This window comes from Taeniopygia guttata, chromosome 2, assembly GCF_048771995.1.
Source record: "Taeniopygia guttata chromosome 2, bTaeGut7.mat, whole genome shotgun sequence".
NCBI classification, from domain to species: domain Eukaryota; kingdom Metazoa; phylum Chordata; class Aves; order Passeriformes; family Estrildidae; genus Taeniopygia; species Taeniopygia guttata.
In genome coordinates, this window is record NC_133026.1 from 115,998,035 (window position 1) to 116,020,381 (window position 22,347).

At 37.9% G+C, this 22,347-nt stretch overlaps 1 protein-coding gene across 7 annotated transcripts in view; it reads left to right on the forward strand.

Annotated features, from left to right (window-relative positions):
- NKAIN3 (sodium/potassium transporting ATPase interacting 3) overlaps positions 1-22,347 on the forward strand; it is a 332,888-nt gene that overhangs the window by 136,340 nt on the left and 174,201 nt on the right. For all 7 annotated transcript variants that reach the window (XM_072924689.1, XM_072924691.1, XM_072924690.1 and 4 more), the window contains one exon: positions 19,684-19,821. In XM_072924689.1, coding sequence (XP_072780790.1) covers positions 19,684-19,821 — 138 coding nt within the window. The remainder of the gene's footprint in view (positions 1-19,683; positions 19,822-22,347) is intronic.

Below are 22,347 nucleotides of genomic sequence, written 5' to 3' on the forward strand. Positions count from 1 at the left end.
TTGTAGTATGAGGCTAATTACAGTGCTTTTGGTCAGTCAAAGAAAACATCTTTGAGGAAAAGTTTGTGGCAGTTTTGAGTAATTGCCTTATGCCAAGTTATCATAGTAAATATTTCCTCACATCAAAGGATATTTAAGTTCTTAAGAAATAACTTTAATGTTAAATTCTTGGAAAAGTACTTCAACATTAAGTTCTTTATAAAGAATTACTTCTAATATATTAATGCTGTACCCTAATTTAATCACTGAAAGGTCATCTTTTACTTCATAATACATATAGTACAAAAAATTTGTTGCTTTCAAAATAGCTATTTATTTCAAATACAGGAGTTTAATTCTTAATCAGGCAGTGTTAGACTTCACCAAATATGAGCCAATTTAACAATGTTTCTGAAAGCAAGTTAATGTGAAATGTAAAAAGAGGGAAACATATTGAACAAGTAAACTCAGAAAATACCTAAAGAGTTGTGTTTGATGCAGGAATTAAGTCTTTACCTTAACTATGTTGTTCAGGGCTAAAAAACCCTTTTGGCAGATGACTGCAGCTGTATGAAATTACTTGGAGGTGCAGATGAGAAAACTTGGAGGCATGGTGAGAAAAGGCTCCCTGAAGAGCTGGTCCCCAACTCCTGCCCACACCTTTTCCGTATTCTGGTATTGTGGTTATCTCCAGGATTTGGATTCTGTGGGACACCGACTGACTTAATTGAATTTGTCCTAGTGCTTGATGGAGATGAGCCACAAGGCTGTTCTTTCCCCTGGAATAAGGCCCTCACAGCAGGTGAATGGATCCAGTGTTGGTGTGGGGACCATGTTGATTATTCTGGGTGGTTCTGCAGGCATGAGAGCTGCTGTGAGGACATCAGACATAATCCTGTCCTCCTCGCACCAGTTGTCCTCCTTTGGGGCAAATCTGGGAGAAAACCTCCAAAAGGGTTCCTCTAGAAAGCAGATTCAAGTGGCCCCTACCCCAACTGGTTCAGGAAAAGATTTCCTTGGAGAAAAGTGGAAAAAAACCTGTTTATTTAACAGGCAAAGCATTCACCAGCACAAAAAATGAACAATATTAAGCAATAAAATCTCTTACTGCTCTGAAGAGATGACAAAGTCAGAAAGGCCCCTTTGTGGGCTGTAACTCGGCTCACTCAGTCTCTATCAGTCCCTCTGGCGCTGGAAATGCTCTGTCCCAGGTCCCAGTGAGCCACAGGTGTGAGGTCCCAGTGTTCTTCTGGGTTTTTAGTCCAGAGCAGGTTTAAACAGGTCCAAGAAAAAGAAAAAACACAGTCCAGGTTTCTTCTTCTCTGCCTCAGCTGGCTAAAAACTAACTAAAAAGCAAAGGAGAGCTCTCTCTCACTGTCCACTGCAGACAACACAGTGCAGGAGGAGGATGTGGAGGAGCAAGTGCAGTTTCTGAAAACAAACTGTGTGTTCTTCTCTTCCCCGCACTTTGCTCTCAGAACCAGTCCTAAAGGTGCAGAACTTATTTCTGGGCTAGATGAATGGGGGTGCAAGCACCATAAAGTCACCCCAGAGCATGAGTGCATCCTCTACTGAACCTAGTAGTTTTTCTGAGGGTAGAGCTTTTGGGTTAAATAACATTATGATTATGCCATTATAATTGTCATACTTACAACATTTGCAGGATTTATTTTATTCAGAAAATGTAACTGTTTTGTCTCTAGATAAATTGCATGTGTGATTGGGCCAGACTTTCAGAATGAATTCTATATGATTGCTTGTTTATTCAAAGAGTTAGGGACACTGAATTAATCACACACACACACACACACACACACACACACACACACACACACACACACATATATGTATACATGCATACACATATATGTATATGTTAACATATATATGCAATTTATATAGATATATGCTATGAACTAACTCCCTGCGCATTTGGGTATTTGCATGAACATACACGACTTGGCTTTGTGTCTGATGTTAGCTTTCTTAAAGTATACACATCTTTATGGGGAGAAGAGCAGGAGCTTTTTGTGTCTCCTTTGTTTTAACTACAAGGCCGTTCCTTAATAATTAAAAGAGAGTTTGCATACTTTGGGGCATATTGAAAGGAATGCTAAGAAATAGAAATCAACTCTGTTCTGCATCCAGCTCTTCCAAAGACTTGATTAAATTACTTCAATGAAACATTTTAGGATAAATTATATTGGTTTTTTTTAACTGGCTTCTTAGAAATTTAGGATGAGAAATGCAAAGTGGTAACTTCTAATGCCATGGAAAAAAAGGAATGAACACTGAACGTGGATGAAAGCTTAATGCAACAGTGTAATCTAGTTACATAAACTTTGCAAACAGTAAAAAAAAAAAAAAAAATCAGTCATGATTTCACATTCCAGTAGGCAGACTCAGCATTTTTCACAGATTTATGATTGAAATCTTGGCCTTATGGTGTAATCCTGTGTTCCTGTAATGAGAATGAATCCTCACTTAAAAAAACGGAAGATCATTATTCCCAAAGAAATGCTTGCAATAAGACAGGAACAGAGTATGTGAAGAGAAAAAGAAGAGAGATAATGATTCCTTGTGTGTTCCCACAGCCATGAAGCATATCCAGGCTTTCAATATCAAGTGACAGCTTTAATTTACAGTTGAGCTTGGAGACATTTTTATAGCTCTGCATCCAGTTCTTTTATGTGGGCAGTACAAAGTGCTTATCAGAACAAGCACATTTTTTGAACCAGAAGGCACTGTGTAAACTGTGTATCAGGAGTAGGGTCCTGAATTTAGGATTAGAGAAAATATACCATGAGTTGGATCATTAGAGAGTCAAAATGGAGATAAGATTAATGGTGTACCTGAGAGCATACGTGCCTTTTACATTATCCCTGTCCTATCATTGTTATTTTTATTTTGCTTTTTAAGACATGGATTTGCTTTGACTCTGGAGAAAAATAGAAAGAAGATGGGTATCTTAACTGGTTAAACAGGTGTTCATTGCAGAATAGGCAATACTGCTAACAGTTATCTTACTGTGCATTGTGTGTATTATGTAAAGAATTTTAAAAGCCTAGTAAAAGGCTGTGCAAGTGCAAATGGAACTGAAATACAGGATACAGCCATACTCTCAAAGAGAGAATGGAATAGCAGGCTACTCTGTGATTTCTGTGGTGCACCTGTGATTCAAAACCACAACTCTTTTAGGCGGTTTTCTTCTTTTCTAAGACATAAACTTGAAATAACAAGTGCAAACTGTGTTGCAGCGTCTTAGAGTTATGTTTCTACAGCATTAAAGAGGTTGATACACATTTATTGTCAACCAGTGGTAAGGGAAAAAGGGAGGTTGGGTGTGAGAGTAAATAGAAGTCCTTGAAAATCAAAATCCTCCTGGGGCCAGTTGTGTGCAAGATATTTTCAAGAGTGGATCTAGAAATCAACTATCATGAGAAAGTTGAATTACATTTGAGAAAGTGAATTTGGATTTTGTCCCTGCCCTTTTTTGTGTAGAGGAAATTACCTATTTACTGTATAAATATTTTGCATGATTCCACATATTCATCTGAATATAAACAGTTTTTCAATTGGAGCAGCAGTTTCCTCATTTTTGTGGAAGAATACTTTATAATGAAGGAAATCTGATGAGGCTACGGTGGAGAATGAAAGTAGTGAAGATAGCCTCTCACAGTATCTTGTAAGTAGTTATAAAACAGAGATAAAGGGTGATATTTTACTAATCTCATTGAGTTTCAATATCCTTGGAAGTAGTAAGATGGCAATAAATTACTCCCAAGAATTCAAGAACATTCAAGAACAGGAATGTGGTCACACTGCATCAGAGCAAATATTTAGGTAATCCTAATAAACCTTCTTGTCTGTAACAGTGCTCAGATTTTTAGGGAAAGCATGCAAGAAACATACAGGGGCTTCAGGGAGGATTTTGACAGTCAGACTGTCAATGTTAATATATTGCCCATTTACAATGAAAAAGGGTTATTGTTTAATTAATTTTACCAAAGAATTGCAGTAAGAAAAATTGTACCCCTTCTCAGCATACTATGCAGCTGACTCTTGAGCACGAAACATCATCTTGTTCCCCACATTTCTATTGTAGGGGATAAAGGATGGACAGATGGCAGAGGACTCAAAAACAATATAAACTGCATCTTTCCTGGCTCCTGTGGTTCACTTTGTTTCTCCAGTGAAAGTAGAGGCATGTCATTAAAATTCACCATTGCTGTTTCTCTCCAAAGTAACCCTAGAGCAGAACAGCTAGACGTCAACTCTTAATAAGGCCAGGAATAAAAAATCCATAAGGTTTAAGTTTCATGGTCAAAGTGGCCACGTTGTAGTATATTTCTGAACAAAAAATCTGTCACCTTGTTGAGCCTTAGGTATCAAAACATAACTTATACCATATATTTGCTGTCAATTTTGTTTGACAAATATAAATTTGCCAACACCTTAAGGTGTGTATGGTTTGCCCCTAACTCTAGGAATCCCTTAGAAAGACTTAGTACACAAGATGATGGGATATACCCCGGGTGATACAAAAATATAGCAGTCATTATGATTAAGAGTTTACAAAAGAGTTTGTTGGAGATGCACAAGAGACAATCTGGTCCTAAAGAACTGGAAGGGAGACGTGTGGATTTGGTGGGCAGCATGTCCCTAGGGAGGTGTATGAATGTGCAAAGGCACCATTAGGGCAGGACTAAGTGAAAGGTATGACAGCTCAAACAGAAGCAGGAATAAACATATTTGCTGCCTCTCCAATTCTGAAGTTACAAAGGAAAGGAGACATATGGGAGACTTGCCTCCCATGGAGAAATAGGGAGGATTTTATTTGTATCAGTTTCCTCCATGTAACTCCCATCTGCTGAATCACTGGCTTAAAGAGGTTTCTTTTCTGACAGTGGATTTTCCTGAGCTCCTGCAAGATAATAATGCATGTTTATAATTTCTTGCCATGGCATCAGATAAGGCAGGCTCACCTTGTCTTTATGCCTATTCCAGCAATGATAAGGAAAGAGATTAAAGCACACCTTCCCTGGGGTCTGAAAACTTCCTGTCACAGACTGATTGCTTAGCCTTGCTGAAAACAGGTGTCTCTCTCCAGGGAGGTGTAGCTGGAATGAATAAGTCTACAGTGACTGAAATCTACTGGATGTATAAGTCTGTGACAGCCTAATGTGGTTACTGGTATTCACGAAGACACCTAGCATTTTCTCTTCACGGTCTTCCCTTTCTGAGCTTGCACAGTAAAATTAAATGAGGCAGAAGGTCTGCAGCAGGATTTTTTTCCTGGGTTTAAAGGCTTCCCTTCACATTTTGTACTAATCCATCTATTTGGGGTAGATAAAATTTGAGTAAGGGAGGAAGGCAAGTAACATTTTTATCCACTCAGTCTTTTAAAGATTCTTTTCACTAACATTTAAGAATGACTTTCACAGCAGTAAGACCTTCAAATATTATACTAAAGATGAAACATACCAATTTGATAAGTCATAGTTTTGTTCATAATAATTTCTCACTTTTTGTAGTATTTGTGCTCAAATGAGATTTTGGAGTATTCTAAATAATTTCCTTTTTTTTTGTTGTTTGTTTGTTTTTTTTTTTGTTTTCCTGAATCTTGAAATTAAGTCATATTACTGAAATTTCAAGATCACAACTCTACTTCTCTGGGGAAATGGTGGACAAGAATCTCTTAAAGGCCCCTTTTTGAGATCATGTAAATAGTACAACTTCTTCTAAGTTTTGAAGTAGATAGAACTTAGTAAAGTCATATTTGGTAGAGATATGTTTTCCAGCCTTGTGCATATTGGGCAGGTGAGAATATATTCTGGCACTGCAAAGTACATGCATGTAGTTTGTATCTTTGGCAGAAAAGCAGGCAAAGGAAATGTCCTCAGGCATGCCTAATGCCTGCTCACAGAAAAGACAAATGGTATTCCAGTGTTCCAACTGCTTTTGCTGTCAGTAATATGAACTTCAATAGTTCCATAGTAAGTATCTCTAGATTATATATTCCAAAAGTCTTATAGTGGCCTGTGGTCCCAATGGTAGGGGTAGGAAATGTTGAAGATTTCTGCCCACAACTGTTTTTCCCAGGTATAATTTTTTTCAGCCATGGAGCCAGCAAGACCATCTTCCTTGTACAGCTGCTTGAGATATGTTAATTTTTCGATCCATCTATGATGTTTAGTCACTTATCAATTGATTTCTTGGTCTTACAATTTTCTTTACTGCAAGCATGTCTAATCAGATTCTGATTCATCTGACATTAATTTTGCTTAAGTTAAACTCATGATTCAATAGAGAGAATTGGATAGTATGGTGAAGTTCCAGACACATTATAAAGATCTTCCTTTATCTCATAGAGCTGAGAGTGGATTTTGAGAGTTCTGCCATTTAGCACACTTACTATTCAATCATTGATGTCATCCAGTAGCTCATGTGTTCCTAAAGGACCCTAACGGCTTCATTTGGGTTACTGATGAGACCAAGGGTCCCAGGTTCTGAATTTTGCCAGGGCCTTTGTTCTAAACTTGTTTTAGCTTCTTACTTGGTACTGTCTCTTTTTGTTCTCCTTATGAAAACTAACTTGCTCAAGTTTATAAATTTGATGCTGATTTTGTCATACCAGATGTACCACAGCAATGAAACCAGCATGTTTTGAAGACAGAAACATGCCTTGGAGTATCTTGTATTTTCTAAAAGTTCCCCCTTTTCCACAGACACTGTCATAACACATCTGATGAATTCACTAGAAATCATATACTGAAAGGCTCTGAAAAAGAAAGCACTTTTACTGTGAGAGGGTGACCGAGCACTGGCACAGGTGTCCCAGAGAGGAGTCCCTACCCTGAGAGATATTCAACAGCCATCTAGACATGGTTCTGGGGAAGTGACCCAAGGTGGTCTGGGTTGAGCAAGGGGCTTGGACCAGGTGACCTCCACAGGTCCCCTCCAACCTTTACCATTCCGTGAACCATTTTTGCCATATTAGTGCTCAAGTAGGACCAATGGATTAACTTAAACTTTGGTCTCCTGTAAAACTGTCCAATCTCTTGATGGTTCCTGGGCAAGTTCACACAGTTCTGAATGATAGCCAGGAGCTATTTGCACAGCATCAACCTATACAATCCAAGTAGTCTGGAGGAAACATGATTGTGCTACAGCTCAGAAAAGCACAGCATACAGAGGTGTGGAACTAATTAAGGCTGTTTTGGTCTTACCTCAGTTGTGTAGGAACATTAGGTACATAGCATTAGCACAAACTGACAAACATTTGAGGAATTTTGCAGATCTTGGGGATCAATATTCTGAAAACCAAGGAAGACATCTTCTACCATGGGAATCTATTGTTACTGTATGACTTAAAATCAATCTCTGTCTTCGCTTTTGCCTGTGTAATCTTGCTGTAATCTCTAGGTAATTAGGAATAATTATCTCCAGCCTTTGAACAGCATTGGTGTCTTTTGTGACACTCTGGTAGCCCCCCTTCTTTCCTCAGCTTGTTTGTTCTGCTCCAGGCCTTTTGAGAGACAATTGACAAGTACGGATATGTTTTGCCTGTGCCTAGGAATGGACACAAAAAAGCTGCTGGAGAAGGTTTGACTGATGGGATAAATAGAAAGACCACTGCTGAGATAAGTGAAGAGCACCACTGAACATCGCTAGACATCATCTTTTGTAGTGCATACTGAAATACCCGCAGTGGGGCTAGTGGATAGTGGCAGGAATCAGGAAGGTATAGGGAGATAATTACTGCATCTGTGGTTTGCAAGGACAAGGCTAGATAAACTTTTTTGAAACAGTGCAGTCCAACTGCTATGAAGAAAAAGCAAAAGTTGGAGGATTAAAATGGAAGTAAGTCACTGAGAGATTAATTATGTCCTGTTAAAATCAGAAAAAAGGTTTAGATTAAACAATTTGAACACTTACTTTATGAAAGAGATTAAATATATAACAGATACAGAACTTTTACACTTCTAACACTTACCTTTGAGTTTTAAAATTACCCTGAAAGGTATCATCCCTACATCTAAATACTTGTTTTAACTTCAGATCATAATTCATCCTTCTCTCTTATAAACGATGAATTGGCACTTTGTAACATGCCAAAGTCAAGATCATCTTATTTGATCCCAAATGAAAATATGCATTTCCATTGGGAAAGCAACATGAGGGAGTTTGTCTGCACATGGAGAAGAGTGCTGGCTGCACATGTTCAGGGAAGATGAATTCAAAGTGAAACGGGTGCTGTTTGAACAAGGATGTTTTGGAGTGGCATTTCGAAAGGGTTAGGGGAACCAAGACAATTTATGGAGAAATTAAACTCTGTGAAAGGAGTTGAGTGGAGTTAATTTTGGTATCAAAAAATCTAGCTTAACTGACCTGAAAGACATCTTTTATTTCCCTGTAGTTCTATAAGAATAATTTTCCAGAACAAGTGTTTCTGTTGACAACTTTCTAGTAAACCATACATATAGTTATATATATACCTTGAGAACTTTATTTTCCATTCTGTGTGAGGAAGCTACAAAATCACAGAAAATAATGTGAATTTGGAGTTTTATTTCAAAATAGAATAGCGAGATCTTAGAATACCTGTAAAAGAGTGAGATTTAAAGCAAGATATGGCTATGTTATCAACCACCTCTAACTACAGTATTCTTTCATGTTTGAGAATAATCTCATACTTCCCATTCTTTTTAACCAAAATATACATGTCTAAATGAGCAAAAAAAAAAATCATATAGCCCTCTATTGGAAGTTATTAATACAATAATCTTTGTTGATTAATTATTAATTAATTAATTAATTACCTTAATTACTTAAGGTAACATGAGGTCAAAATATTTGTCATGCTACTTATTCAGTCCTATTCCAGCCCTTCTTCCTGGCCAAATAACTCAGGAGGTGGAGGGATGTTTTTGCTATGTTGTAAACAAAGAAGGCTATTTCTGTATTTTACATGACAACATGAAATGATCCAGTATCGGAGAGTCTTCTTGTCAGTGCAATGGCAACATCAATGCAGTCTCATCACATGCAATGACAGAGTCAAAGGATCCATGAGTGTTGCTACTATGCTTGAAATTGGCATTTGAGAGCAAGTGAATGACTTGCAGTGCAGGGACCTATTTAGACATGCTGTCAGACTTCTGAGCTGGTGCTAAAGTGCCTTTTTTTTTCTTCTTGTGTATCCATTGAATATAAGCAGTCTCTTGTTCTTCTGCTTTTGCTTGGCTGTCATTCGAGAGATACATTGGAGAGATGTTTTCTGGGGGAAAATATTGGAAAGATTATCCAGGCAGACATCTGAACTCCTGCCTGCTGTGGAAATAAGGCTCTGTGCTGTGGCTCAAATTAGGGGTAACAGCCAACACATGATTTTTTTTACTTGGCTGCCTTGGCTTAATACTTTATTTTGCCTGAAGAGAGCTGGTGATTAAAGATACACTGCCTTTTTGGAACCACAAACTAAACACAAGATGCACCATCCTGTGGGAAATCATATGTTTCTCAAAATCTGGCATGAGTCAATTTGTGCCATTTGATATTTCATGCCAAAGGCTCATATAAAATAATTTTAGTTTGTTAAATTTGGACTTCTAATTTTACAACTTGTCCAGTTCCATGTGAGCTCTGAACATGTCATGGAAGTAGAGTTAGTCATGGAAGGAGAGCTACAGCTGGTTTAATTTCTGTCTTCCTTTGGAGTCTGCATTAAAACACAGATTTGGAGGGCTTTAAAGAGTCATAAAAGAGACTTATTTCAAGAGTAGAGAATTGCTCTTTGGCAAGAAGGAGCATGATATTCATCTACTAGAGGCTCTAAATACTGTTTTTACTTGTTTACCTTACAGGGATTTCAATTCTTCTTTCACCTTGCATTCTGGGTACTCATCTCAGCATCTCTTCCCTCACAGACTCTTCATGCTCTGGATGGGTTGGCTACAGATCCTGCTTTCCCAGCTTTTTCTTTTCACTCATTTTTCTCGCTTTTCTATTTTTAAACTGGATTCCATAGTCATCAGTATCTAGGAGGAACCTAGGGCTGTCAGTTTCATTGTTATCAAGTTAACTCCTTATCTGTTACCTCCTTACCTTGCCTGCTATGCCTTGAGAATTCAAATAAGTAGTAAACCTGTTCAATTCTCACTTTTGTTATTTTGTCAGTAAGTACTTCACCGTGTCTTAAACCAGTGCATTGAGAAAGCCTGTAAAGGAACAGAGATTAACTGGATATGTTCAAATGTGGAAATAAATAAAAAACTCCATTACAATTGTAGTATTTGAAGATGTGAAGGTACATAATGGGGCCGCAAATGAAAACTTTCTTTTGGATGAAATCCACCATATATGCAGCTTGATATAATTATAAAGAAGTCAATTGTAATTTGCTTTTCCAATCTCTCTAGTATCTTTTGACATGGACTTTTTCATTAATTTAAAGATTTTTAACCTATAACCAAGTCTTACACTGTCTTTTGCAGTATGTGGGCTGGCATTTAAATGAAACAACCAAGGGAGCCTTAAATGCCATTATAAGCACGTTCATTCCAGTTGTTTGAAGGATTTTATAGGTCAAGCAGCCAAGGGGCTTGACTTTAGTGTTTTGGGATCAGTTACAGCTTCATTGGAGGGTTGAAATTCAATCTTAAATCACTGTCCTGTAACGAGTTGGCGCTATGGGGTTTTATTACAATAGCTGGCTTCTTCCCTATCATGGCTACCCACAGACTGTAACTGCATTTTTATGGGGTCTGTTTGGTACAGATGTAGCCATCAGCCTCAGACATATAACCCTGGCACCCACAGTGTGCTGGGAACTGGAACTATCTGATGCCACCTTTTATATCACTGCAGTCAGGCAACCCTGCAGAATAAATATTAAACTCTTCTTCTCATGCTGATGAGATTCTTAAATAATTTGCTATTGCCTTTCTGAGCCAGACCAAGCAGCCTTGATGCAGTCATGGCTTCTTTTGACTTCATGTGAGCTTTGTTAGAGACAAAACTAGAGGTCTGGGCTCAGTTTGATGAAATATCGTATCAATATTATAATATATTATGATATTGAAATATAATATAACAATATAATATCAAATCCATCACTCAAAATCTTCCTGTACATTACCAGTGTAGTTTCAAGACTTTTGCAGTACACATAATTAGAAAAACAGTTTTGTATTTAGAATTACTTTTGTTTTGTGTCTGTCTGATAATGTTAATGTGATGATAATGTGATGAAGAATGATAATGTGTCTGTCTGATATTAAATATATGTATATATTTGTTAAAATGCGGACAAAAGAATATTTTCGGCACCCTCTAATTGCATTTATAGGTTTTAAAGGTCTGGCATTTACCAGCTCTTTTTTTTATACTAGGGTCCAAATTACCTGATGAGATTGACTTCTTTGCAATTCATATAGTGGGTTATTTTGGTTCTGAGTTGTTAGAGCAGTGTATTGGCTTTCAAAAATCATTAAACATATACTGCTTTCTCTTTATCTGGCTTTTTCTTAAACATTTATCAAAGAACAACTGGTACAGTATTGAGGTGTGAATTTTTTTTTCTCATCAGAAATTTTTGTTTTGTTAAAATACCATGTCTTCAGTAATATTATGTGCTGTCACTACCATCACCCTCCACTGAACTCATTCACCAAAGCAGTTACCAGAATGGTGGGAAAACCTTTACTTAAATCTGAGTGTTTTCCATATGAGTTGAACAGCTGAATAAGAATAGCATTTGCTGTTGAAAAGCAGCACAGGCTGTCTTAAAAAGACAACGTATTTCGTATTGAACCTGCCTTTCTTTTCTTCGATTTTATGCTTTGGCCTTCACTAATCTTGGCTATTGCTCTTTTATCGAGCTCCTTCAGCACATATATTTCTTTTGCTATACATTTTATTTAAAATTACTCAAGTGACAGCCAATTACCTATCTGTCTGACCAAGACTGCAAAGGCACTTTTGATCATCAGGTTTTTTCTTCTCCAACAATTATTTGACAGAAAAGTAAGTTTCTCTTTTGCTCCATTAAACTGGACTCACTATAAATATTTGTGATTTACTCAGAATATTTCCTGGCATTCAATAACCTTCATGACACATAGTCTTATAAATGTATTTAGTGAGCTGTTATAAGGGATTACCATCCTAAAATCACCCCAAAGCTAGTATTTCACCTGGACAAGTGAATGCAGATCATTAAAAAAATCTAATGAGAGTTTCCTCTGTGGTCAGATGATTCCTTTAACTGTCACCAAAGCTATGAAGTAGTGATCTAAGTGAAAGTTAAACATTTAATTGTGACACTGACTGCATTCATTTTGGTAATGAAGCCTCTAGTGAAAGCTGGTAACTTACAGATAAGGAGGCTGTAATATTTAGCGAGGAACAGTAATTTGCTAAATAGCATTCTTCAGCTAAGAGTGATCATCTGACACCTCCCTTCCTCTTCAGGTTTAAATGCTCTCCCCTGCATTAAAAACCTGGCATTTCTCTGGTGTTAAATCTTATCTTCCTTTTTACTGAAGTCAGTCTGTCAGTAAAATTCTGATATCACAACAGGAGTATAAAAAGTTGTTTATGCATTACAATTGGTCTTTGATGAAACTTATTTACTTATTTATTTTAACCTTCTTTCATCACCTGTTAATTTCCTGTTAGAAATCCTGGGGTTTATCATGTGGTAAGTCAGTCCAATGCTGAGGTTTTATCCAGAGTAGCTTGGCAGCTTTTTGATGTCTTTTCCCCTTAAATTAGAAAGTGCATATTTTCCAAATGTGAGCTTTGAGCATTCACCCCAAGGTTTTACAAAAAAATGTTTTCTCAGTGGAACATCTGTCAAGGAAAAAGAAATACACACCTAAGAACCCTGGAATGTGAAGACAGACTTTAAGTCAAATGTGCCTAGTGCTAAGAGTGACCTTGATCCAAGGTCTTGTCTATTCCAGCCAAATGCAAAGGATGCAAGGTGGTGTAGGAGATTCCCACTGCTCCTCTCCTGCCTCACCATCGCCCTCTCCCTTGTGTTGGTGTGTAGATTTTTGGGAGTGCCCACCAATCTGGGCACAAAATAAGAAAGAGAGAAGGGAAGAAAACAATGAAGGAGGGATATGAGAGGATGTGGTGGGATGTGTTGGCATGGGATGGGAGAGTCAGTTGGTGAGGAAAAAGTGATTGCACTGCTGAGGTATCTTGGGGTTTCAGAACAGAGGGCACTTAAAGCTGCAGGTGGAGTTCCTTTGGAGGAGGCTGGGGAACCACTTCAGTTTTTATCAGCTGCACCTGCCAAACTGGACTAAATTTTAATTCAGCACAGCACAATGGAACCAGTGGCAATGGTAAAAAGGCCAACAATCCTCAGAGATTCATCATGTCCAGGAAACTCTTCCTGAAGCTAAAGGTTAAGTTTATGATCATTAGATGAAGATGAGAATTTTGGAGAAAACATCTTTATCCTTAGAAGCAGCAGTTAGTACAGACGATGCACTGTGCCCTGGAACTTCTGTGATAAGTATAAGCAATATCAGCCAACTCTGAGTTTTACATGCATAATTCAAATGTTACAGCTAATTCCTGGCCTGAATTTAGAAAATGAATGCTATGAACAGTAACTTTTTTATTCACCATTTTTTCTATACTATTTTAATTTTTGAAAGCCATTTGTAACAGTAACAGTGTCCATTTGCGAAGTCATAATTTTTCTCCTTTTTTTTACCTCTAGCTTGTATAATTGTTTTATTTTCAAAAATTATTTCAAAGCTATATAGTTTTACACCTCTTCAGTTATTAAATATTTCTTTGATCTTTGTTAGATTTCTCAAATACAAGTTTGTTAGATACTACTGATATTTTTCTGGTTGCTATAATTTCTAGGGATTGTTTTACATGACAGATTGAAGCAATTTTTTAACATCAAATGAAGAGCAGATTATGCCTGCCAGTTTCTTAAGTTTAGTAATTTATAGGGTATCAAATTTGCAGCTGTATCATTAACATTTTATTTTTACATTTAGCAATTTTACAGTCTTCTGTTTATATCATGACACTTTTGGGTCTTTTCTTGTATGAAATGATCTTCATCTTGATAAAGTGACTTCTGTCATGGATTTGGTTCTATTTATTAATCTCAAACTAACATGTCATTTATAAAACTTTTCCATTAAACTATAAATCTGACTGTTTTCCTTGATGTTTTTGACAGAAGAGAAAATTGAGTTTTAACACGTATTTCGAAAATTTACTTTATAACTCTGCTGAGGTGTCTCATCACTCAGACAGCTTCTGATATGTATTTTGAAGTATAATAGGACCTGAGAATTTAGAGGAGGGGTTTAATTCACAGGGCACCCTGTTGAAGCCTTCTCTCAAAAATGTTTTTTGCTTTCTCTATTGATGAGGAACATCTTGGTGGTTTCTTTCTGCAAATCCTATGCAGCATTGCCTTTTATTTTAGTATTCCTTTGCCTTAAACTGCTTGTGAAACATTAGTGGTACAGTTGCAACTATTTTTTCTGTTCAGGAGGTTTCAATTGTCCTGTACATCTGGTTGACCCCTCTAGATGAAGAAGCTCAGAATTCAAACAGTTTAGTTCACTTGAAGCTTTTGCTGCTCTCAATAAAAAAGGGCTTGAGCACAGCTGGAAGAGAAAGTTCACCCTGAATAACTTTATTGCAGCCCCATCTTACAGCTTAGTACCTTTTCCTTGTGCTCTGCAGGAAGTAGGAAATGGGAAATGTTTGGAAGACTTAGCGAATCAAAGAGGTAAAAACCCAAGACTTCATTAAGTGAAGTGCTACAGTCCCACTAGAGCATTTTACTGCTAGTACTGGTCTCCCGAGTCATGCACTTTGCATTACAAAATTGTCTGTGATGATGATGACTAAATAACAAAGCACTCCCTTGCCAGCTGTAATAAGAAATATGCATCCTTTTGCAAGTGTTGTTATGATAAGAAAATGTTATTTCCTATCAACTTTGATAGATTTTTTTAAGTTCTCATGAAAGTATTTCACTCAGCTGGACATAGCTTTCATTAAAATATATTCCTAATATCTAAGTTGCCAAAACAAACCCTCCTCTTATATTTGCAAGAAAGGTTTGGGTTTTTATTCCACTTCTATGTTACTCATTTTAAAAAAGTATCAAACAACAATTTATTATGGACAGTCACAAACTTTGTTCTCTTAGCTGTCACAAGCAGTGGAGGTGCAGCCTCTCCCCAACTTGGAAGGGAACTTAAATGACAGTAAGCCCTCAGAGGACCTCAGACACATTTAGCATATCCCAGCTGCAGCTTCAAGCTCCTCTGCCTTACTAAATTGATTATCTGTTTTCTAGCACTGGAAGAAGTGGAGTCAGTTAATTTTCGGAACCTCTCTCTTCCCTTTAGGTTTCAGTTTTTTAGGCTATTTTCAGAAGTATCTGAAAATTATGATGAAATTAGAAATTCATGTGGGAAAATGTCTTGTTGAGAAAAAGAAAATTCTTGTTGAGAAACACAGCCTCCTTATAATCAAAATGTTTCTGGTGTAACATTTTGAAGTACTCATATGCACCTAACTCCAAGTCAAACCATCTTTCATAGAATCTAGGCTAGTGTGGTAGCCACTGATGGACACAGAGATTTTGGATTTGGGCAAATATCACTAGTATAGGCTCTTCATATCTGTGCAAAACCAGCACGTAAATGTTCACAGATGCCTGTTTCCTCCCCTTTATTCTGAAGATGTTTGTCAAATCACCTGAATCAAAGCCTGTGTTAGGGATTGCTTTTTCATTTGCACAGAGCTAAAAACTTTGTGGCCTTCACTGCTTCTTGGATACTATACTAGACATAAGAACAGCAGCAGTCAGATGTTTCCTCTATTCAGTCCATATTGCTCATGGTATAAAGAAAACAGATCTTAATATATTTCCTCAGCCATGAAAATGAATTATTAGCTTTTTAACTTCTGCCTGTTTTGCCTGCAAGGTGTTATAATTTAGAAGAGAGTAGCAATTTAAGGAGGAAAGACGTGCCTCCTACCTCTTTCTTTTCTTTAGATTCCCCTTTCCCGTGCATCACCCATGCTAATGTATTCTGTGGGCTTTGGGGATGAGAGAAATTACTGCATTGGTGACAAGAGCAGGATAAATGAGACTTACCTGTGTAGGAAAGTCTTTCTGCATAGCCTGATGGTGAAAGCACTTCTTAGTGGGGAAGGAGTGGTACTGTATGCTTGGCATCCTGCTTCCAGGGCTCCTTCAGTGGCTTCATGCTGTCAGTATATATAAAATAAAGAGCGAGCCCTGCAGGCAAGAAACATGAGCAACTCTCCCAGTTTTGTGCAAGTGCCATAGGCAATACTCTGTACCCTCATGTTTCTGCTTGTGCTCTCTTTTTGACTCATGAAATACAAATTTGTATTTTTTGCCTGTGACACAGCTTCAAAGAGAAGCTCTTTCCCTTGGTATCCTAATGGATAGGAAGTGGGAGGAGAAGAATGAATAACTCATGTTCTGGTTTGAAAGCAAAACCAGTGAGAGACTCCAAGTCAGAAATAAGACTTATTAGGAAAAGAGAAAAAAACCAAAACAACCAAAAACAAAACAAAAAAAAACCCAACAAAAAAAAAAAACCCAAACAAAACAGAAAAAAACCCCAACCCCCCCCCCAAAAAAAAAACCCAAACAAACAAAAAACCAAAACCAAAATACATGCAATAATTCAAAAGAAAAAAAACAAAACACTGACAAAGTCAGAATACAACTGACACCCTTCTGGCCAAGGTGTTGGTAGCAGTCCAAATTGGAATGGCTGCAGTCCTCCTGGAGTGGCAGATGTGGTTCTGTTGGAACAGTGGTCCTGTAGAAGGGTGTAGGCTTCCTCTGAAGGTCCTGTTGAAAATCTCAACTGTTCCTCTGGGAACCCAGTGGAAAGGCCAAATCTAGTGTCCCAAAAACTCAGATTATATCCAGTTAGGAGTCCTTGGCTCCTCCTTCTGGGCAGAGCATCTCACAATGGGATGCTGTAACTTTTATCAGTCATGCAGTGACATTCAATAGGCCATTAACAGCAGATGTTTCCCTGTGGGAGGGGGGTGGGAGGATTTTTTTGTGGAAGAGATAAAGAAAACTGCCCAATTAACAGAAGATAACTGCCACACCTCCAACAGATGGCAAATAGAATACATCTTGCCTTACAATCTAGGACAACTCAGTATGCAGCAGGAGAGGAAATTGAACTTTATTTTCTGTGGTGTTTGCATTAACCACAGTAATGCAAGAATCCATAGAAAGACAAATTTTTTTTAAATGTGTAACTGTCTATGGTGAATATATATACATATGTACCCTTATATTTGTGGCCACTGAGGTATTCTGTGGGAGCCCAAACCTGCCTGATGGATGTACTCAGAACTTGCTTGGTAGATATCAGGGAGATGCACATGAAGGCAAAATTTTTATGTGATCCAGTTTAGGCATGAGCTGAACACTCAGCCTTTTAGCATGAGTCTGGTGGCAAAGTGCAGTGGTTGTGTTCATTTATGTTCCAGTATTGCATTTTTCAGGCATTTAAGGTGATGATCTCAAAATTTATCCCAGTGGTCAGTTTAAGAAGGGACAGATACTGAACATTCATATCTGTGCTACAGGCTTCTGTCTTTCAGCTAGCTCTAGGTGTTTCAAAGCTACATAAAATGCATAATGGCATCCATGTCCCACCAGTGTGAATTTCCCCAATACCCACTCTGGGCAAGCTCTCTGCTCCTGACACCATTCTCATGCCTCGGGAAGTAGCCAGGCAGTGACATTGTGTATGTTAGTGAACCATTAGAGTTTTGTGTCACATTAACTTGGGTTATTGTAACCAGTGGTCTTCCCAAAGAGAGAGAAACCCATGGCCAAGGGCCCTTTTGAGTAGGTAAGTATGTAGTTTGCACACAGCTGCCCTGTTTCAGAGCCAAGGACACTTTAATGGACACAATGCTAAGCCAGCTGCCTTCAGTGCTGGGAGTGCGATAGGACACACTCAGTATATCAGTGCAGGTGAAGACCAAAGCTTCAGTAGGGTTTCAATGAATGTCAGGGCTGAGGAGGCACTAAGCAAATCCTTGTCTGATTTGACAGCTCCAACTTCTACTTGCTTGCTAATGTCAGGGCTCCAGGAAGAAGACAGATTGTCTCTGAAAACTGGTGGTCTCTGAATTTTTTTAGCTGTTTTACGGACCCAGGAGATTTCCACTTGTAATGGGAATGAAAAAGTCTCTGGTTCTAGTCATGGATGTCATTAATACCTTCCTATGTGAGACAGGACTCTTAGTATGTTGTTGTTAGACCATAAACTGTAAGTTCCTCCTGTGCCAAAGAGCTCTCTTTACTGTCCTGCACATGGGATTTGGGGTATCCTTGTACAGTACTGTGTGATTTTTCATTTATACATGCTGGGTCAGGTGTTTAGCTGATAAATGTCAGTGTAACTTCACTGATTGTAAAGGAGCTGCATCAAGCTGATGATTCAACTTTTATTAATTTCATTGTTTAGATGTATCATATTTATTAAGCTCGGCATAGAGAATATGGTTTTCATGTCTGCTGTAAGGGAGGGTTTTTGTACAGAAAAAATGCACTCTGCTCTAGTGACACCTAGCCTCATCTTGCAGGTGAAGATTGAATCTGGTCATAATGTGTGAAATGAAATAGTTTATGTGAAATACCCACATATGATAATACTTTGGTTGATATTCATAAAGCCACACTTGCTCCATCTGTCTCAGTTATAAATATTATAAGTGCATATGTCAGTAAATTTTAGGGTTTGTAACAATGTAGTAAAATCAAGGAGATGTTAATAAATTCTAGCAAGCACAGAAATTCAGTTGTTTCTCAGTAGATTTCTATTTAGCTGCTCACGATTATCTTGCTACAGCTGCAAAAAAAACTGAACTAAGTTTGAACTCCAACAAAAATGCTGCTAATAAAGTTGATATTCTACTTTTAGAACAGTGGATTGGATTGTCAAAACTTAGTAGCAAATGCGTTAGCAGAAGGAATTTTATGTCTCAATTTTTGTTTTTCTTTTTTGTTTAATGTTCAGAAATGCAGGATTACCTAAGAACCACGTGCTGATGCAAAGATGAGGGCTGATGCTTCTTAGTTTCCTCCTTTTTCATACCCAACTAGATCCAGACCCGAAATGCCATAATACAACAGAAGAACTTTTAGGCTGCCACCATTTCTTTCTGATTTGTAGTTGTCCAAAAGTAATTTAGCGGCTTTTGAAGAGCACAGATGGCTCATTTGGCTGTTGGTTTTGAAGCAGTTTGCTCTGAGGTCTTCCAACATTTTCTACTGCCTTTCACTCCTGAGCCTACGTCTGTACCTCAGGTAGTGAGGAGCTCCCAGCAATCTCCCCTAATTCCTGCATTAAGGAACCCCTGGGATTACAGGGCCGTGTGGGGGACTTGTCTGGGCCTTTTGGGCTTTTAGGAACAGATTGAGGAACTTGGAGTTGAGTTTAGCTGAGAGTAAATCTTAGTAAAAAAAGAATTGGGAAAGACAGGGAGTGTGATGGTGTTTCAGAAGCAAGGTTTGCATAGCTTTGCTCACTTGCTGGTGAAGCCTGGTGCAAATAAGAAAATATTGAGTGTTCTGTCCAACACATAATTAAAAAGTGGATGTTCTGTTTATGTGTTTTCTTACAGCTGGCAGCATTAGAGAGACAAATCTTTGACTTCCTGGGTTTCCAGTGGGCTCCTATCCTTGGCAATTTTCTACAAATAATAGTTGTCATTTTGGGTTTGTTTGGAACCATCCAGTTTAGGCCTCGATATATAGTTGTGGTAAGTCTCATTTATTATATTTCTTTTTGGTTTTTTTTTCCATAAAATCTGTCATATTACAAAACCAATTTTTCTTGGTTTCAAAACACCAGATGGTATTTCTGTAGAAAATGTAGAGGTCTCCATGTCTTTTTACAAATTTAGGACTACTAAGTGAGCTTTTGTTTTGAGATTTTGGACATTATTTGCAATGGCCAAGTTATATTTAACTACATCTTTCTCTTAAGCAGAGAGGAAAAATGATTATAGAATTTTCTCTGGTTCTGTGACCCATGGGTTCCAAAGAAGTCTCCTTCTCACTTACATGTAATTTTGTCAAGACCTGTACTTATGGCTTTCACCCTAAATTATTGTAAATGCTTGTAACTAGAAGCTTCTTGGTTGTTTTTTTTCCTATGTTCTCCATATAGCCAGGAATAGAAAGAAATTTCAAAGCTGTGAAGTAAACTGCCAACACAAAAATCTCTGTTCCTCCCCCATGTTCATTTTTGAATGTAAGAATATTATGCCTTTACTTAGTAATGGCTGTATTTGGAACATTTTGCTTGTGTTGTCAGTAATGGATTTTAAGAGGCTAAAGTTATCTTTTTCCTCACAAAGGAATGAAATAAATGTCTCTGGGGAAAACTTATTAAAAAACACTTTAAAAGCTTCATCTTTTCTAGTCTAGCCTGGAATCCTGTACTTCTTTGTCATGTCTTAAAAGAAAATATGAGCAAAAAGTGCATCCAAGATTTATACTCATGTTAGCTAAGCTTACAAGTAGACTATAATGAATTGAAATTGATTGATATAAAAAACAGGGCTTTTATCTATTATCTGTGGTTGAAGAATGGGGCATCCATGAATTGATGACTCACCTTTCTGCTTCATGATCTCCATTTTATGCATAAGAAGTGAGTGTAGGCATCTGTAAAATTATGTGGGAAATTCATGTCTCAATGCGATACTACAAAATTTCTTGCCCCTCAGTGCTGTTCAATGATGCAAGCTCTGTTCTAATTTTCAAATGAAATGCAACAGATGTTGACTGTTTCTATATATTTTTCAATGTAATTGAAGATTTCAGGCTATACAAAAGTGGTTTTAAAGTAGAGGTAGAAAAGTCATAATTAAACAAAAGAAACACCTCCCCAGTATCTTCCTGCTCCCACTGTTCTCTGACTGAACACTTCTCCAAACCCTCTCCCCCACTTCTGGTAGGAATTAAGTGGACCTGTCAGTAAGTCAGTTCCATTCTAAGCTGTCAGAAAACCAACCTAGCAAAAAGTGGAGATTTTTTTGTAAGCTGGTTTCCTGAATCCAGTCTGTGAGGTTCCAATGGTTGCCAAGGTTGGCATAAGGCAGGGATTGGGACTGCATGTTTATGAACAGCAGTGTGGAGGTGGAGGGGAAAGGAGGAGTTGCAAGACTTCTCCTGTTGCTAACTCCAAACTTGTCAGTTCAGCCTCATGCCTAGCCTTGCCCTCAGGTTGAATTCAGCGAATACCTCAAGCCAGCATAAGCAAAACTCCCTTTGCTCAGCTGCTGCCTTCAGTCCCTGTGCTGTTCCTCTGATTGCACCAGCACAGGTTCCAGTTCAACCACTTGATAAACTGTCAAACCAGATCCAGGTTAAGAGCAACAATTTTCTTTACTGGTGTTAATTTAAGTGTAGGTCAGCTCTTTGATGCGCTTTGCTTGTTCCAGGAGATGGGAGAGGGGAAATGGGAAAAATTAGCCAGAGGAAGGAGAAAAGTGCATGGAGTTACACCAGTTTGAAGTTCTTATTGAGCATAGCCTAAGGATCTTCCAGTCTATGTCAACACATGCTCCCCAGAAGTTGGGCTTCCTAGGGCTGTGCCAGCCACAGTTTAGCTTTGTCCACTGTCCCCAGAAGGAGTCAGTGATATTGGCAGTAAAGACCCCTACCAGTGCCAGCTGCATACTGGCTGTATTCACTGAGCAAAAGTCCACCTGTAAACTTTTACTCCTAACTTTAAAATCTGTTTAATGCAAATCTTCAGTAGTGTTCTGAATTTCAGTATTAAACACAATGCAGAAAGATTCTTACCAAGGTTCTGAGTGGTGAATTAGGCTTCAAACTTATGGAAAGGCTTCATGGCCTTCCATGTTCTTAGGTCTACTTTCAGCCACATCTAGGCCCCTGGATTCATTAGTGGTTGGTATCCCAAGAATTTGGTACTGTGTCTATGGCTGAAGTATTTTGCATCATGCTTTTATGTACTCTAGTTGATGAAGCTTCTGGTTTAGATTAAGTTTAATCAAGTTTAACTGAAAAAGTAACTAATTGCTTCAAGAAAATTATGCTTATTATCCACTGTCTTTTCCAGAAGATGTCCCTGGAAATCAGCTTAACTAATGCAGATGATCCCATCACAATATGAAAAAACTGAAGTAAAGAGAGAATCTTGTCAGATACAATGGTTTACTTCTGTAAACTGTCTCCACACAATTAATTGCACACAAATTATCCTCATGATAATCTCATACTCTGGTGATGATCTTGACTTCAGCTGATCAGCT